At 41.7% G+C, this 14206-nt stretch overlaps 2 protein-coding genes across 5 annotated transcripts; both read right to left on the minus strand.

Moving 5' to 3' along the window:
* Positions 1 to 151: 151 nt before the first annotated feature.
* Positions 152 to 6315, minus strand: LOC108238163 (regulation of nuclear pre-mRNA domain-containing protein 1A-like). Of its 2 annotated transcripts, XM_037975671.1 has the most exons (8): positions 5887 to 6315; positions 4231 to 4360; positions 3972 to 4078; positions 3654 to 3748; positions 3293 to 3419; positions 2333 to 2508; positions 1971 to 2031; positions 152 to 1172 (listed from the first exon to the last, which is right to left on the minus strand). In XM_037975671.1, exons 1-8 carry the CDS (start codon positions 6035 to 6037, stop codon positions 1108 to 1110), a joined length of 912 nt encoding a protein of 303 aa, XP_037831599.1. In that variant the 5' UTR covers positions 6038 to 6315; the 3' UTR covers positions 152 to 1107. The 2 variants fall into 2 exon arrangements, with proteins under 2 accessions (XP_037831599.1, XP_017275555.1); XM_017420066.3 differs by lacking the exon at positions 1971 to 2031 and having other exon boundaries at positions 5887 to 6314.
* Positions 6316 to 6533: 218 nt separating this feature from the next.
* Positions 6534 to 13261, minus strand: si:ch211-199g17.2. 3 transcript variants are annotated; one of them, XM_017426604.3, is made up of 12 exons: positions 13165 to 13261; positions 12221 to 12267; positions 12054 to 12131; positions 11815 to 11957; positions 11616 to 11738; positions 11461 to 11518; positions 11060 to 11368; positions 10144 to 10280; positions 9909 to 10025; positions 9011 to 9068; positions 8567 to 8632; positions 6534 to 8487 (listed from the first exon to the last, which is right to left on the minus strand). In XM_017426604.3, exons 2-12 carry the CDS (start codon positions 12228 to 12230, stop codon positions 7349 to 7351), a joined length of 2238 nt encoding a protein of 745 aa, XP_017282093.1. In that variant the 5' UTR covers positions 12231 to 12267; positions 13165 to 13261; the 3' UTR covers positions 6534 to 7348. The 3 variants fall into 3 exon arrangements, with proteins under 3 accessions (XP_017282093.1, XP_017282076.1, XP_017282086.1); XM_017426587.3 differs by having other exon boundaries at positions 11060 to 11371; positions 13165 to 13260; XM_017426597.3 differs by having other exon boundaries at positions 11060 to 11371; positions 13079 to 13169.
* Between the last annotated feature and the right edge of the window lie 945 nt (positions 13262 to 14206).

Genomic DNA, 14206 nt, shown 5'->3' on the forward strand with positions numbered 1-14206 from the left:
TTACGGTCAAGCATCGCTACAGCAAAAACGGTGCACCGGTGTGAAAACCGAATGCACACACAGCAAACCTAGATACGTTGCGCCATCTGCTGGCGAGATTATAAACAACAACTACATTTATTACCTTCTAATAAACCAGATAGGAGAGAAGAAATTGGTACGTTTTACTTTTATTTGGTTCTAGTAAGCATTTGCTGCTTAATTACAAAAAACAAACAACATTTTTTTTTGTCTGGCTTTGGAAGCTGGGGCACTTCTTGAGGTGTGTGAAGCCTTTGCACAACATTAAACAGAGAAAACTATGAAGCGACACAGCAAAAAAAAAAAGACAACTCACTCCTTTCCTTATTGTGTCAGTGCATTAAGGGTAGAGAGATACACGTGTACATTATTTTGCAATCCTGATGGCAAATACAAACTGTAAACACAATCAAAAGGAGGAAGGACTTCCACCATATTTACATGCAAACTTGCATATACACGTACTCTGACCAAAGAGTTAGACAACTCCTTCACAAATAAGTTTATGAAAACTATAATCACATTTACTTTATGTTCACTGTTTTCTAATAATCCTAATGTATAGTTTTTTTTTCATTACGTTGTATAAAACCAGTGATTCCAGCTTGAATGACTGCAGTGATTTCTAATATTAACAAATGCATATGTCAAAACTATATAAGGAATATTTCAAAAGCCTTCTAATACTGGAAATCATGATGATGACACTAAAGGGCCGTATACTCGTGTGCATCAACTTGAGTCAGTAAAAACAGGAAAAACATATTCCACCAGCCGTAGCACATCAAAACTGTGAAAATTAGATGTCAGGGGCCAACACAGAGGAGTCCTGTGTGCAAGGAACATGGATTCTTACAGTGTTTTACTCTTAAATTAAAATATGAGCTTTGTTCACACAGAGAGGGTTGAAGACGCTTCAGCTCGAGAGTCGATAATCGATCCATCAGGGAGACGGAGAGAAGACCACGGATCACGGGAGGCTCCTGTTTTGCAGAGAGACGAGTTAGGATGCTTTACTAGCGGGGGGGACTACGTGGTGGGAGAGACTTCGGTCATTTGGAAGAGTTGTAGAGTCCTTCTGAGAGATTAGTGAGACGCGAACGCAGCTCCTTCCGGACCTGCGACACCCTCGCCAGTTTGCGCTTGTATTCCTGAAAGATCCAACAACGGGAAAAAGACTCGTCAGAGCTCAAACAGCCAACAACCTTCAATCAGTTCAAGTTGGTTTGGTTTTTACCAAACATCGATTCTAAAATATATGACAACTAAATACGGACAGTTTGTTTCTAGCCACTCTTTAAAAACACATTTCTGCCCCGTGTAATTACAGTGTACACACAAATATCAGTGAGGGGTGTAAACTTGTTCCAGCAGCTTTGTTTGAAATACTTCAAGCTGTCACTTTTACTACTTTGTGATCTAAAAAGCATCATGTTTCAGTCCGGTTTATTACTAAGCAACAACATGCTTATTTTACCACTTACACACGTCAAATGCCATTAAATCGAAATGTTGGGAATGCTGGTGTGTGTGAAAAGTGATCAGCAAAGGCAGAGAACGTATAAGAGCTAAAAAGTTAAATATATGCAGCAGTTTCACTCTGAAGAAGGTGATGTGTAATGTTTACTTCCTGCGTTAGGTGAGCTGTTCAGGCTGAAAGGTCTCATCTGAAGTTTCCTTTCCTCGCACATTTCAGGACTAATAAACGCTCATTTAATGCCAATGATTTGTTGCTCGTGCTACATGTTTTAAGTTGTAGTGTTGTTATTGATCTCCATCAGCTCTTCTGCTGATCTGAGCTCAATTTGATTCTTTACAAGCGTTTTCTTGTCACATTTTAAACCCTGTTAGATCATCTCTGATTGTGGAAACCTGCAGTGTCAACGTCACCGGGAGCTGCGAGCAAAATAAAAGCACTGACAAAAATCATTTTCATGTTTTATTTTCACCTTTTTTTTTATTAACAAACATCTTGCAGAGACATGGGAAAGACTTTATGTTCTTGGATTCCTGTGGATAAAGGTTGCAGAGTTATCACCAAACAAAAGAAGCACTGCAATGATAAAAGCTCTTTTTTTTCTGCTCAAACGGTGAGAGGTTATTTACCTGAGCTAAGAGAAAACAAGCTAAAGAAAGGATCTTTTCTCAGCTGTGAAAGCTGACTTTAATTTTAAATTTTTCACCTGCCTTTGTGGAGCAAGCTCAGAAACGAGGACATGAGTGTTACTCTCACACTGAATGAGATAGACGGGAAACGACGAGGCAGACAGACAAGTTATTTGACGGCGAGAGAATAGTGTCGTTTACGCACTTCAAGTTTCTGCTCATTCTGGACCAGGCCATCCTTCTGGCTCTGCAGGAAGACTGTTAGGGTGCGTGTCAGCTGCCTCCTGTCGTCGATCTCCGCCGCCAAGCGGCCGCTGTAGTCCGCTAAAAGCATGCAGGCCTCCTCCACCAACCGGGAGAGCCGCTCGCCCGATTCTTTATCTGAAGCAGAGGAAACACACAAGAGGTCCGGGTGCAAAGCTCAGCGGAGGGCGACTCGTTTCTCCTTCAGCTCAGACGGGACGGAAACACGAACTGCGTCTCCAGTAGGACAGGATTCAGTTTGTTCTCTTTAGTTCTGGAAGAGCTGCCTGTGCAGAAATCTGAAGTTTGTTTTTTCCGTCACACAGAAGAAGCTTTAAGTGTACTGTGATTTGATTTAATTATTATAAAAGACAAATAATTGCTCTCAGGACTTTTTGCTGCCAATAATATTTGTAATTTAAACTCAAAATCTAAAAAAACAAAAACAACTTCCTCCTCATTTTTTCCCTTCTGTGTGGCCCTAAATCTCTACCATAATCCACAGATGATGCACTTTAATGACGATCATTATCTTGGCTCTTTTTCTAGTTAAAACTCTGCTACTGCAGCGAAATAAAAACAAAAAGTCATGTTAATATTCCCTGTCTTCTCATCATTTGGTGACTCTGAGGTGATCGTTTCTTACAACATTAGCTTTCCTGAGGTAGATCATTAGATATTAAAAAAACGTTTAGAATAAATCAAGTATTGAATAAGAGTTCTGTAAAAGGCTATCAAAAGATCTGTCACAGTCCACGTCAAGTTAAAAGAGATCTTTGTGCCACTGACAGGCTCCGACTGGTTTAAAGACACGATTCCAACGGAGCAGAAATCTCTAAAAGACACAATATGTTGCAGGAAAACGACAGTGGAAAACCTGAGAACTGTGAGGGGGGGTGGGGGGGGATGTCAACGAGACTACCTGTGATTCTGTGAAGGAGCGCCGTGTCCTGCACCTCGGCGGGAAGAGACGAGATGCGCTGACGTAGCACGGAGTCGCTGGAGGCGGCGTTCTCGAGCTCCTGCAGGGCTCGAATCAACTCCGCCGTCTGCCATTCAAAAAGAGAGAACAGAAGTCAGGGAAGAAAGAACGGATATTTTAATATAAAAGTCGTGAGCCACAGATGAAGAGGAAACAGAGAAAGTCAGACTTTACTCAACAGAACCTGGAATGACAATAAAAAGAAGACTAGATGATGTTTGGGTGAGTAAAGTCCAGCTCTGTTATTATCTTGCATTTATGGCAATGTTGCTTTTCAGACTAAAATATAAAAGCAATCAACCTGCGGGGGCTCAGCAGGGGACCTGCAGGAGGCGAAACCCTCGTCGTCAGGGTGGATCGCCTCATAGGACCTTTTCTTAGCTTTCTTTTCTCCATCTGGGGATTGGAAAGAAAATAACAGTTCACAGTTTTAGACGATTATAGCTTTGCAGAATCCTCCAAAAAAAGAAAAAAGGTGCTCAGAAATTAATTATATGTGCGTTAACAACTTTCTTCTAACTATTATCATGTAAACAACACCCCCCTAGTGAAACTTTAGGAGCTTTGTAACCATTCAGGCAGAGCTCTGTACAGGTTGGTGGTGCTGCAGAAAACTTACACAGGACTTGTGAGAGCTGCTCCAGCAGGTTGCTCTCATAAACAGCTCTCTCCTGCCAGATGGATAAAACCCGACCCAACTGCTTCTTGCAGCTTTCCTCCCCCTCTCTGGACCGGACGACACGAAACAAACAGATTCTGGTTAAAAACGCTTCCTAAGACGCGTGTCAGGAGTGGCCGACAGCAACAATAACATTCAGATTTTAGCCGTTATTCTAAAGCAGGACCGGGTCTGCACGGCCCAGCTAGGAAATTCATACCTGTAAACATGTTTGAATGCATCCACGATTACCGGCGCGAAGTCCTGAGTGAACTCGGGTCCTTTCCTTTTGCTGTTCTGAATGACGTCATTGGCCAGGTAAAGGAAGGTCAGCTTGCGTGATACCTGAGCTGCGTGAATTCAAAATGCACAGAAGGGATTTGTCAGCTCCAATATAAAGAGCCCATTTAACTGCAAACAAGACACATAAATACAAGCAGGGACTAGTGAAGTAAATGCATGTGTGTGTGTGTGTCTTTAAAACATTAAACCATCAAGATCAAATCCACTCTGGAAACATGCAAACCATACTTAGTTTAGTGATTAAAACATAAATATTTCTAGTTTTATCAGTTTTGCTTCATGGCAGCCAGACGTTAAAGTCAAGCCGGCACAGAAAAAGTAAAATAACAGCCTCCTTTTTAGCCATTTCTGTATTAAAAAAAGCCGAACAAATGTTTCTATTCATGAACTAATGTGTTTGCTATTGTTGGACCGAGGTGAGCACAAAGCTTCGCTGCTTTCACTCCTGACACAATCTCCCAAAATACAACATCCACTTGGGGTATCATTAAGTTGTTGACGAGCTCCCCGAGGAGGAATCCTGCTGCCAGAATTAGCTACAACCACATAAACATATAAAACCTTTCTTTCATCCTTTTAAAAAAAAAAAAAAAAAAAAAAAACACACACCTAATGCAACTTAATCATGTGGGCACGATGCAAGAACATGCTGGATTATTCAGTGGTAACTAATGTAGAAAAGTCAACATTTAGCATTGTTTAATTCAGTTAAACGTGTAATAGTTTGTTTACGTTTAACAGCAGGCGTCGGAGTAATATTAATGTTAATATCCATAAGATTTGAAGGCTAGGAGTAAATAAGGTGGTAAAAAATTATCTTAGAAGATTCTACAGGTCTGCATATTAAATCTAAACGACTGGGGATTTATCTTAAAAAGGATTGCTTATATTTACAGGCCCAAAATGATCAATTTGCAAACCATCTTTACTGTTTTCAATGTGCAGCGAAAACAGAAAAACTCAAATAAGTCCAAACTTACTTCTTTAAAAAGAAACCATTTGTTTTGAAGCACTTTTTTTTAGTGCATGAATGAACTAAACACCTCTTATTTCCATTTTTATCTAACCAAAGGTGAAAGGTTAGTATTGCAATGACACTTAAACCCAATTATTTGTAATATTTCTGTGATTCAACCACTAAAATATTAGAACTTTTTTATTATTATCCAAAAAGCACTTTTTAGGAAGCTTCCCAGTATTGCTTTCATACATCAGTAAGATAATCCCACCTGTACCATGAGCATGAGTGGAATATTTTAACAATAAATTCGTTTTCTTGGCCATTTTCTGTGCATAAATGCCCATTTTCAGGCGCTTTCTTTTACAAAAATTGCTATCAAGCGTTAAACCAAACCCTCGCTTTGTTGTTTCTACTTTATTTCATTTAAATGTTACTGTTTTTCAGCTACATGCTCGGTGTTTTTTCTCTGTATTGTGCCTTTTTTGAGACTAAGACAGTAAAGTTAGTGAGCTGAAGTAGTGCTGGTGGAGCGGGTTAGCTTTAGCCGGAGCTAACCCGCTGCTGTAGCCGCAGGGACGGCTGGTCCACTTCCAGGACCCGGACCACCCTTACCTTTCTTCAGCTCGCTGAACCACACGCCCACGATGGTCTTCGAGTGCTTCCTGTGGTGGATGAGCCACAGCGACAGGGTCTGCACACTTTGCTGGGAGTTGCTCAGCTCGGATAGTTTCTTCTCTAGAGCCGCCTCGGAGAAAGCGGACATCTCGACGAGCTTCGACCGGCGAGAGTCGCGACACTGCGGGGGGGCAGCGTGAGGTTTGTTTTCGCCTCCCTCCCCCCTCTCTCTCTCTCTCTGTCTTACAGTCTCCCCCACCAAAAAATAAAATAAAGCGTCTCCGCCGGCGGGTTACACCGTCGCTACAACAATGTCTGCCACCCGAACTGAACGTCGGGTCTCGGGTTCGGAGCCTGGTTCCTTCATGCTAACAGCCCCTCCTGACGGACGGTGCGTTCACGTTCCTGCCTCCGCTGCGGGACGAACTCGGCAGATGGTTCCGGGTTCCGTTTAAATGTTGCGTTCACGTCCAACGAAAACTACCACTTCTTGTGTTAATGAAAGCGCTGGCTCTAAAATAAATATTTATTAGTAAAACTGTTTTATGCTCACATGCTGACATTATTTATGCGATTTACTTTTAATTTTTCCATAAATATTTTCCTAATAATATTTAATCTAGAACCTGTGCAAAACAGAAAGATAACAGTGTTTGCATGTTTATTGGAAACGGTTAATGGTGACAAATTCAACATTTTCTCTCTTTAAAAAATACAAAAAACAAAGTCATTGTTGAATTTTCACATGTCTGGCCATTACCTGATATTTTTAACAGATAAACTAAACTCTCAATGCAAAAAGAAATAAACTAAATGACTAAAATCTGATTTACAGGTGCATAAAATCAGCAAAAAAACTGCAAAACCTGCATCATGTCAAGACCGATGCTGATTAAATTTAAATCCAACATCATTTATGCAATAAACTTCACAGTAAACTCTTATTTGCAGTTATTAAGGCAAAGCTTGCAGATAGCGGATGTAATCACATCCATGTTAGTACAAACTGAACATAAAGTGTAAGAAATAATAGTATTCAGGAACAACTCTTTGCCTGAGAGGGATTTAAGGACCCACCTCTAATTTGCCTAACAAACCAGTCACACAAAGCTGATCTGAGTTATTCAGGATATCCTTTGTTTTGTCTTACAAAAGTTTAAATAACTTCTTTTAATATATTTTTTTTATTTAAATGGCTTTATTCTTACCAAACTGTATTATTTGCACTTTCTCCTCCACCTAAATGCCCAGGCATCTTTATGGTTACAGTTACATTTTTCACACCATTTTCCAACTTTTTAATTAGTTGAATAAATCCAGACTATCCGTTTTATATAAAACATGTTTGGTCCTAAAAACCAGTCACTTCAGCCTCTCTGTACTGATGGGACTCCAATTTTTAACGTTGTTTAGATAGGTTTACGTTCCCACTGAGGATCAAAAAGTGCTTTCAGTCCGTTCAGAGTCCAGTTCTGTAATAAATATCAGAACCGGCGCCGTAATACGCAGCTTGTCCAGGTCGAATGAAAGCATTTGGCTGCATCGACGTCCCCCCAACACCCTCTCCTCTGCTGACTGGATACGCCCCGTAACGCTTGCGGTTTGTTCCGGGTCCAGTATTCTGGCCGTTCGACCTCTGGCTGACCCGGTCGGCTGTGGACCGGGTCATGCGGTGCTGTGGCTCAGTGTAGTAACAGTTGAAGCGAGCTTCAGTCTCATGAAACCTTACGCCGGGCTGCGGGGGAACGCTGCCACCGTGCGCCGAGTGCGTCCGCACGTTTGTCTGAGCGGCTTCTATGAAGGAAGCTACCTCACCGGGCAGGTCGGGACGGCCCCACACGCTGCCAGAACCAGAACCAGCAGAGTCCCACGCCATCTGCCGATTCTGACGGCGATGACGTTGAACAGCACAGGAGTTTAGGTTTCCCTCCATCTGTCTTGACTCGTCCACACTTGTTTGAGCTGATGCTGAACTGAACCACCTGTCAGAGTCGTCCTCCTGTCTGTAGTAAGACTTATAAGGACACCAGTCCCCACTGTGGGACACAGCAGGAAACAGGCCCTCACTCTGAGCAGGGACGTCTTCATTTTGCCAGTCTTCATAAAGTCTTTGAGGACCGTGCCATCTTCCTCCATACACCATATGATCCTCTGTCTCCGTCTCCCTGCTGGGCTGCTTAAAGTGCACGCTGTCAATTCCCTCGGCGTCTTGAAACACTGTGACCTTGATGTGCGTCTCCGGCACGTAGTCACCAGGGTCCACATCTCCGTCACAGAGATCTTGCTCGAGCTGAGAGGTCTGCAAGCCCGAGGGTCCTTTGGCGTCGCAACTTTCAAACGGTGCAGGGTCACATTTTAACCCTCCGCCTGCTGGCAGTGAAATCTGATCCCGCTCAGGTAAAAGCGACGGAGCCAACTCGAGGAGGTTGTCCCTCCGGAAGGACGTCCTCTCCAGCAGCATCGCGCCTTTGCGGAGAGGAAAGCTTACATTGAACATGGGATCGGTCTTTTTCTTCCTCTTCTTCCGTGGTTTCTCTCTTTTTGCTCGTTTTGACGTCACTGCAGGGATCTCCGTGGGCATTAAAGGCTTGGTCACACCTTTAAAATGTACAAACAAGACACAGGGTCAAAGAATATATATTAAACATATTAGAGACAAAACTGAAGGAAGACACACCTTTGACAGCTTCTCTTCTTTTCTGGATGTTAGTATTCACCCATCCACTCGACAGCATACTTAAACCTTGAAAACAACAATACAAGGGATACACAGAAAAATTGCACACGAAAGTACTTTAAATATTAATAAATCAGATTACTTACACAGTGGAGAGGTTGAATAAAAGAGACATCAAACAGAAAGGCAATGACAATTCAGTAAAGTATGGAATCTGGATTAAATTTAGACACGTGTAACAAAAATAATGTGCAGATTTCAAGTTGTGAAGTGATAATGACAACAGGAAACAACAGTAACTAAATGGCGTCAGGAGTTTCTGTAATGTGTAGAAATAGAGTTATACTTACAAGTCATACCTCAAAGGAAGAGTTGGGAGCAAAAGAGGCGGAAGGTTTACGGTCAAGTAAAAAGCAATTAAAAAAAAAAAACATCTTTACTTACACCAGTGGTAACTTTTGCCAGTGATCTGCCTACAGAAGGATTCTGGTACATTTATAATCTGGGAACATGAGATATTTGAGACAAGTGCAATCACAACAAGACGAACGTCACGTCTGACACAAAGAGACGCTTCACAGCTCATCTGTCAGACCTCCACAAACACAGTTTTTATTGGCGCAAAATGAGCCAATATTGGGAATTCAGAAGTGGCAAAAGTTTGTGAGTCTTTGATTCTAACATCTGGTCAGGCCTCGTCCTGTTTCAGTACCTGCAACAAAGGATTCTGGGCTTTTTTCCCATTAAAACATCAACAATTTGAATCAGAGATTATCTATTCATGGGGACAAGCCCAAAAAATGATACTACCTCCTCCACACTCCTGTGTTTTCTTTTCTTTAATTGTTCAAACTTTCCTGGACTGATGGCTGATGTTTTATCGGTCGTTCCCTCTGAAGAGGACAACACCGGCGCAGGTTTTCATCTCTCTGCTCAGAGTCTAACTGCAGACTGGTTGGGTCTAAACTTTAGATGTGGTTTTAAAACCTGTTTTCATACTGATGAGAATCAACAAACTGCTTCACTGAAGCCTTCAGCTTTCTTTATTCACTCACACAATCTCCTTTAACATAATCCAACACACTGTGAAAATCAGACTTCTTTAAAACAAAGTGCCACGAAGACATTATCATCATTTAGTTATAAATTAAATCTTGACTCTGCAAACCTTTGCCACTCTTTAAATGTCACATTATTTACTCAGTAAATATGATTACTCTGAATAATATTAACAATCCACTTAAAAGCTTTTGTAAATATTCAGTACATATTAATTTCTGACAGGACTGACAGGCCTTTAAGCCTCACTGTAATGATCAGTGCTGAAAAGAAGACCTGATACCTTCAGCTCTCCTCTGCCCTCATGTTGCTCCACTTGGTCGGCCAGAGATCGGAGAAGCTGGAAGTTGGCTTCAGTGTCTTCATTCATTAAGTTGAGAAGATCAGGTTGAGTTTCCATCTATAAGAGGACAGCATGTAACTGAGGTTACACTTATATTGTAGTTGTAGCTCGAAAGCCTGTGTAAACATAATTATAATCAAACATAACTGTGTGTTTGTGTCCAGAACTATCTCACCAAGTAGTTGGACAGGTGGGAATAGCTGGTTAAGTGATCAAATATGTCCTTTTCGTTGGATCTGATGCGGCAGCAGTGGCACAAGAAACCGTACGAGCCGCCGTTTTCACTTCTCAGCTCATCTACACGGACGAGACCTGGAGCACATGTGTGCATTAGCTTATTAAACTTTAGTAGTTTGACAATTTGGGAGGAAAAATAAATGACTTTTTTTGCCACGAGTTACATGAGACAATCAACACTACTGAAAACGTTACGGAAAAATACTTCAGTGTGTAGAAAGCTTTTAAGTAGGCAGGTGGAAGAGTGAGGCTACAAGGAGGTCAGAGGTCACAGAGGTGCAGGACTTCGAGGACTTAGGGTCGACTGTCCAGGAGAACGGGGAGTGTGGTGAAGAAGGGAAGGAGAGAGTCCAGGCAGGATGGAGAAAAGTTTCAGGAGTGATTTGTGACAGAAGGGTGGCAGCAAAGGTCAAAGGAAAGGTTTACGAGACAGTAAGAACAGCTGTGTTGGACGGTTTGGAGACAAAAAGACAGGAGACAGAACTGGACGTGGCAGACCTGAAGATGTTGAGGTTCTCCTTGGGAGGGATGAGGATGGACAGGTTTAGGAATGAGGTCATCAGAGGTACAGCACAGGTTGAAGGACTGAGAGATAAAGTTAGAGAGGCCAGACTGAGATGGTTTGGACATGTGCAGAGGAGGGACATAAGGATGTTAGAGACACAGTTAGAGAGGACATGGAGGTAGTTGGAGTGAGGACAGAGTTAGATGGAGGAGGATGACTTGCTGTAAAGGGAACAGCCAAAATAAAAATAACAGATATGGCAAAAAGGAAAGAAAAAAAATTCAAATATCTGAAGAAAAAAAAACAACAATAACAGAGTTTCAGTTTTTTCTTTTTAATCTATGCTCACCAATAAGAGGCTTGCCTCCTGAGACATCTCCAGAGAAGTTGTCGTCGTCGGACAGCACAGAGGGCTCAGGTGATGTATGATGTGATGTAGGTGTGTACTGAGAGCAGACAGGAGCTCGATTTGCAGGAATCGGAGGTGCCGACATCTCGTGCGGTTTCATGCCAGCGCTGTCGAGCACCCCTGAAGCTCCTGGCTGGCTGCGCGCATGCAGAACAATCCTGTGCGACTCGAAAGGATAGTGCAAAGGCATCGCGTCGGAACAGCTCCCAGACCTGCCCCGCTCGTCTCTCAAGGCGGTCATCAGAAATGCTGCTGCACAGGGCGACAGAAAGCAAAGACTGAAAAATACATATAATAAAGGGTGAGACGGACAGATTTTCAACAAGTTCAAGTTCACTAACCATCACTTTCTCTCTCTGTAGTAATCCTCCGATAAACAGCGTCTGGAACTTCAAACAGCTTTAAACAAAAGGCACAAAAAGATATGAGCGCACACCAACCTGCATTCACCTGCATCCAGCTACAACGTAAGACGTTCCCAGTGAAAATAAGAAACCTGGACTTCTCCTGGTCCCTCCTTTCCCTCCAACGTCTTGGCCAACTCCATCAGTGGCCAAGCCAGCTTAGACAGGTCAGGGCTCTGCTGCCATTCAGACACTAAGTGAGGGTGACAGGCTTTCTGACAAAAACAAACACTACCCGTCAAACCACAGTCCAAGGCACAAAAACGACATCCCTTCAGCACTGCTGCTTACAATGTAGTTGAATCTGTGGTGACTTCCTAGAATGTGGTTCCGGATATCAGCTGTAGCGAGGCGACACGCACACGCTTCACACAAGTACAGCGTTTCTCTGTTCCCTGAAGCCACGTTCACACACTCGCCGATGCTGCCCAGGCCTGAACGCACACAAAATAACAAGATAAAAACAAATGTTTTATTAAAACCTTAGCACAGGCTAGTTTAATGCAAAACGAGGATTTGCTGCAACAAACCAATGATGGGCTGTAATCTGCTCTTGTTGTTCAGGTAAGCCTTCAGAGAGTCGGACAGCTGGCTCGTGCCTGAAAGTGCTGCACAAACAACATACAAAAGGTTTATTTGCAGAAACGTAAGCTTATATGCACATACGGATGGTGGAATATGGCTTTTATCCCCTCACCTGGCTGCATCCTGACACTGAAGAAAAGAACCGAACAAAAAAAACACCTGTACAAAAAAATCAGAGATGAAACAATAATTACATTTTCTCAAAGGAAAATGGTTGTGGTTCAGTCCTGAAGAGTCGACAGATTCAAATATGCATCGAGTTAGAAGTCAAAAAGCAAAGTGTTTCCATACAAAATAGCATTTTTAATAATGAACTTTTTTTTTTAAATATCCCCCCAAAAAATAACAAAGAACAAGGGAAAAGTATTTTTTTTGCTGTATATGCATCTTAAAGAGTCATTTCTGTTATTTGAAGTGATTTACAAAATTTTACAAAAATATTATGGGGTTTAGTAGAAATCAGACTGCAGTTTCACACTCCGGCCACCAGGTGGCGCAGCAGTATCAAATTTTAACCGTAAACATCCGCTTAAAGCCTGGAAATTTTATCTTTATTTTCTTTATAAACTTACCCCAAAGGTACATTTTAACATTAAACTACATAAGTTATAAGTTTGGGTAGTTGTTATGACTTCCTGCTGTCACAAAACGTAGAAAACACAATATTTTAGTGCCTAAAGGAATGTGGACAAACAACTAAATGTCCATAACAGAGACGGTTCTGCTGCTTTTCTATCGTTTTAAGTTCTTGTAGATAACTAAGCACTAACCAGCATTAACTAGTTTTAATTATATTCATTTATTCCCCCTCCAACCACAAAGCAGATCACATCACATCACCCTGCTGCTCCGTAGTTTCAGAACATTTCCCAGAAGGACGTAAAAAGTCGAGTTACGTCAAATCTCCTTTTTGACAGCCGTTAGGACTAACAGCTAACTTTGACGGCAGCGAAATGATCCCGAACCTCACCCAGGGTTCCTTTTAAACACGTCCGCTGAATTAAAAATAAATAAAAAACGATCTTCGTTAAGCGTAGCAAGCCAAGAAGTACTTACTTCCACTTGTAGCTCGACCGGGGGCGTTATCGTTAGCAACACTTCGCAGCTACGTCAAAACTTCCTGAAGTTACGTTAAAAAAACAGGCCAATGAGAGGCAGCAGGGCGGCGCCACAAGTTTCTGTCACGTGATCGAGCCTGGCCCGTGCGCCTTCCACCCGACATTACGGTAACGGCTTTCAGACCTGATTTCAAAATAAAAGCGCGGGTCGTTTAAATAAAACAAAAAATGTCACCGTGTTATCACACGATGCTCAGACTGTTGGTGATCATGCTCGGCTACTACCACACCACACTTTTGCTAAATATTTGTAAAATTAGCTGAGTTATAGACATTTTTGTGCTATCTAAGGTAAGTTGGCTGTGGCGGCCATCTTGAATAGGGCTGACTCCAAAAGTTAATCAGTTGTAGATGTACTCCCAATGATTACTTTATGAGAGTTTAATTAAAATCCACCCAATGCCTCATGAGATATTTTGCTAACACTGATGCGCACAGGCAAAAGGATAACCCCTTTATTGGTAGGTGATTATGGTTTTTTTTTTGTTTTTTTTACAATCTACCTGTAAAAGAAACTTGCCAGGAGAAAGACAAATCAGGAGGTATAAACACAATATCACTTAGTTTCTCTATTGAACCGACCAGGAACAGATAAAAAAGCTTTTTTTATGTTGAAATGGACTTTTGTGATTAATCAAAAACTAGTGCTGCAGTTGATGTTATCTTCTCATTTTTGGGGTTCATAGTGCTCCTCTTTATTTTTTTCCCTTTTTGACAAAATATTCTCTAAGTTTAGCAGTGGTACAAGTAATAGTTTCTATGTTCACCCCCCCCCCCCGTGATTGGGTTTATTATTGATTTTATGTTACACCCGCCTATAGAAAGTTCCAGAGTGTTAAGGTTTTATCAGTTTGCAGATGTCTATACACACACACACACACATATATATATATATATATATATATATATATATATATATATATATATTTTATACACAGAAATCCTTTGCATTGAGTTTCTTAGGGGTGTAGGAGTGAAGA

This window comes from Kryptolebias marmoratus, linkage group LG5 (genome assembly GCF_001649575.2).
Source record: "Kryptolebias marmoratus isolate JLee-2015 linkage group LG5, ASM164957v2, whole genome shotgun sequence".
Classification (NCBI taxonomy): Eukaryota; Metazoa; Chordata; class Actinopteri; order Cyprinodontiformes; family Rivulidae; genus Kryptolebias; species Kryptolebias marmoratus.